This window comes from Protobothrops mucrosquamatus, unplaced genomic scaffold (assembly GCF_001527695.2).
Source record: "Protobothrops mucrosquamatus isolate PMUCROS unplaced genomic scaffold, P.Mucros_1.0 scaffold1026, whole genome shotgun sequence".
NCBI lineage: Eukaryota > Metazoa > Chordata > Lepidosauria > Squamata > Viperidae > Protobothrops > Protobothrops mucrosquamatus.
This window is the reverse complement of record NW_015387261.1, coordinates 152,121-156,137: the sequence shown is the minus strand read 5'-3', so window position 1 is coordinate 156,137 and position 4,017 is coordinate 152,121. Positions and strand designations below refer to the sequence as shown.

Genomic DNA, 4,017 nt, shown 5'->3' with positions numbered 1-4,017 from the left:
CACTAACATTATGGCAAAGAGTGATTTCTTCAGTGACTCATCAGCAAATAACACAGTAGTTACTCATCTTTTACCCTTTGACACAGCAATTTTTAAGAGAGACAGAAGTTTATTTTACAAACTGTTATCCCTCACCCTTGCGTTTTACTTTCAAGCTCTAGTTGAGTTAAAATGGTCTGGCAGAAGTGATATAGAAGTGCAAACTTTCAGTTTATGCCTTAGCAGAAAACAACTTCTCTGAGGAAACCAGCAAAAAGGAGGTGAGGTAGTCTCAGCTAGACTGTAAGCTATGTAAAAACATGTATGTCCATACATCATGCTATGGGATAGCTTTCACCATGGGTTGTTGAAATCCACCACTTGGTTGACACATTAACACCTAGTATTCACACAACTTACAATACCAGACTTCGTTAGCAGAAATGGTGAAAAAGGACAAAGTACACAATAGGAAGTCATTTGACAACAATTTCAGGACTCTTTAATAGGCAACTAAGCACAAAAAGCATAATTAATTACAAATTCATAGGCATTAAAGGTGTTTTAACAGACAAATCTTTTGATATAAATATAATGTAACCTGTTATTCACAGCAATTTGAAATCAGTGGCCACAGAAATTGTAGTTTTAAATACAAAGTCCCTCTTACTACTCTTTAGCTTGCATTCTGTTATCTAAATCTCTTTTGTACACTGTACATAAAACACAATTACCTTCCTTAAAAGCAAGAGGAATCAACTTTTAGCTCCAAACCTATAGTCAACCATTCTTCTAGCCACATGTTCCGGTTTAATCATAAATTATCTGAACTACTTGCAAAGTTTATAGCTTGCAGGATCCTAAATATTTTTGTCTAAATGGCCACAAATTCATATAAACGTGCAGATGGCAGTAACAATGACAATACTGACAATGCAATAGAAAATCTCAAGTGAAAACATGGAATGCTTTCAATCATAATGCCGTTAAGTTATGATCACAGGACTTTAACAATAGTTTGCAGCTATCCAACTAAACCTTCAAGGAAACCCAGAAAAAGGACAAGATAATTTCTATGGACAATAATAAAAACATAGCATTTATATCTGCATGTTTTGCCTGAAAATTACATTTTGGGAAGCTTCCTTGCCATATCAATATAGAATTGGGATGTGTTCAGAAATGGGATCTTATGCATAATTCCAATCATTTATGAATTTCATCTAATGTCGTATGAGTAGACTTCCTTTTGCACACTGAAGCACTATCTTCCTCTTTTCCCATTATTCCCCAATTCTCCTATTTACCAATAGGGTCTATTCCCTTGACAAATGAATACATTTGGATGCAACCTTGTGTATCTATTAATAAGAACCAAGGGAGCTCTTCGCATGAAAACAGGGTAAGCTTATGCAGCTGGGCACCCTCACTTCTAATTATTCATTGAATTATGGGTATAGTGCAGATATAATACATGTTATTATTTTAGTCTGGTTTCTCAACACAAAAATCCGTACAGTATTTAAGGTACGAATGTCTCTCAATTTATATTAGACAAATAGTTTAGTAAAACAATCACTGTCACTGACAATCTATTCTTCACTATCAGTTTACAAATAGCAGGATATAGCGCTTTTCCCAAACCTATTTAGAATACCAGGAGGATATCTGCCCAGTTTCGTGCTTCGCAGGCAACTTCATTCGCACATCCTACAACCAGCTCTGCATCTCTTCTTGATATCTCTCTGGATCAATGAACGGCTTATCAATGGATCGGATCATTATGTCACCGCAATATACACACTCAGCTGCCACAATATCATCTATGTCAGCTTTTGTCTGTTCTCGGCTCGGCTGACCTTTTCCTTGACCAAGAGTATCTGTATCCTTATGGCGGTGATGGGATTTGGAAGGCTGGCTTGCAGCCAGCAGCTTCTTTTGAAGGTCTTCCAGCTTAGCTTGCTTATAGGCAGGCAGGTTTGGGTAAACTGCCTGCAGAAGGCAGTCATAGTGAAACATGTGGCCACAAAGAAAAAGGTAAAAAGGACGGTTGAGAAGTGGAAAATCACAGGCTGCACATTTTTCCTGTGGTTCCACAGAGCCATATTTGTTTCTCATATCCTGAATGTCCTCCCTGATCCTTTCGGCACTTTGGGTTGCTTCCTCCATCTCTGTCTTCAGCTCCTCTATGTGCTTGTTATAGGCCTCNAGTGAAACATGTGGCCACAAAGAAAAAGGTAAAAAGGACGGTTGAGAAGTGGAAAATCACAGGCTGCACATTTTTCCTGTGGTTCCACAGAGCCATATTTGTTTCTCATATCCTGAATGTCCTCCCTGATCCTTTCGGCACTTTGGGTTGCTTCCTCCATCTCTGTCTTCAGCTCCTCTATGTGCTTGTTATAGGCCTCTAGAGAGTTGCAGATAGCTTCCTTGAAGTGATCAATGGTGACAAAGTCTGGGAAGAAAGGCAACACATCTTCAATCTTCAGCAGATTGCAACTAGAAAGGCAAGCCATTGCCTTCTTAACATCCTTCTCTTCTTGTACTACATGACGAGCAATCTTCAGCCACAGCTTCTTTCTCAACTCCTCATCCTCTTCGGGCAGATCTGCACAGGATTTTGCCATATCTACATCCACCTTAAAGAGAGAGAAAAAAACCAGAAAGAAGGGGGAGAAAAGAGAAAAGGAAACAGTTACACTATCTCTTTATCATAAAAAAACACTGTTGAAAAAATGTGAGAGAGATAATATTGAAAGCAACAACACAGGGATACAAGAACAGATATTTGTAGATACATCTTCAGCCAATGCTGGATACTGTTTTTAGTAGTGGCCGATCATTTTAGAGGTCAGACATTCTAAGATGCAACAAGGCTAAAGTAGTGGGAGAATAACATTTTTTTTCCTTAACCCATCCTATCCCTTTGTGCTGGGGGATTCCTAACCTGAACTCTGCCTTCAATCTCTGTTTATCAGCTTCCCATGAACAATGTTAGTTGCTGTTGAGATAAAGTTGGCTACAGGTCCTTGATTTACAAACAGTGGTTTAATGACTGTCTGAAGTTACTACAACCTCAGAAAAGTTATTTATGACCCATCCTCAAATTGTCCCACTACTTCCACAGTCACATGATCACATTTTGGGTAGTTGGCAATCAATTGGTGTTGACTATTGTGTCATCCTGTGGTCATGTAATCACACTTGGTGATATTTTTACCAAATGTAAAGCTAGATTCAGATTTACAGTGGATATAGAAAGTCTACACACCCCGGTTCAAATGTCAGGTTTTTGAGTTGTAAAAAAATCAGATCAAGATAAAATACTTTCGATTTTTTCCCACCTTTAATATAACATATAAGCTCTATAATTCAATTGAAAAAACAAACTGAAATCTCTTAGGCGGAAAATAACAATCAAAAACATACAGTAATATGGTTGTACAAGTGTGCACACCCCTTATAAGGAGGGATATGGCTGTGTTCGGAATTAACCAATCACATTCAAAACTGAGGGTAAATAGTGGTCAGTACACACCTGCCATCAATTAACATCCAAGCCCAGCTATTTTTTGCAAAAACCTATGTCAAGTGTGACAAAAGCATGTGGGAAAATGTGTTATGGTCTGATGAGACCAAGGATGAACTTTCTGGCCATAATTCCAAAAAGTATCTTTGGCGGGGAAAAAACAACAACACTGCACATCACCAAAAGCACACCATATCCACAGTGAAGCATGGCGATGGCAGCCTTATGCTTTGGGGCTGCTTTTCTTCCAATGGAACTGGGGCTTTAGTCGAGGTGAAGGGAATTATGGACTGATCCAAATAGCAGTCAGTTTTGGCACAAAACCTTCAGGCCTCCGCTAAAATGCTGATCATGAAGAGGAATTTTACCTTTCAACATGACAACAAAGAAAGCACACCTCCAAATCAACAAGAATGGCTTCACCAGAAGATTGAAGTTTTGGAATGGCCCTGCCAGAGCCCAGACCTGAATCCAATTGAAAATCTGCAAGGAAGATTCCCAAGGCTTGA

General features: G+C 38.8%; 1 protein-coding gene across 1 annotated transcript in view; it reads right to left on the bottom strand.

Annotated features, from left to right (window-relative positions):
* Positions 1–458: 458 nt before the first annotated feature.
* VPS18 (VPS18 core subunit of CORVET and HOPS complexes) overlaps positions 459–4,017 on the bottom strand; it is a 13,316-nt gene continuing 9,757 nt past the window's right edge. Inside the window, exons 5-6 of the mRNA XM_015819959.1 lie at positions 2,385–2,618; positions 459–2,184 (exon numbers count right to left, since the gene is read on the bottom strand). Coding sequence (XP_015675445.1) covers positions 1,690–2,184; positions 2,385–2,618 — 729 coding nt within the window. The 3' untranslated portion in view covers positions 459–1,689. The remainder of the gene's footprint in view (positions 2,185–2,384; positions 2,619–4,017) is intronic.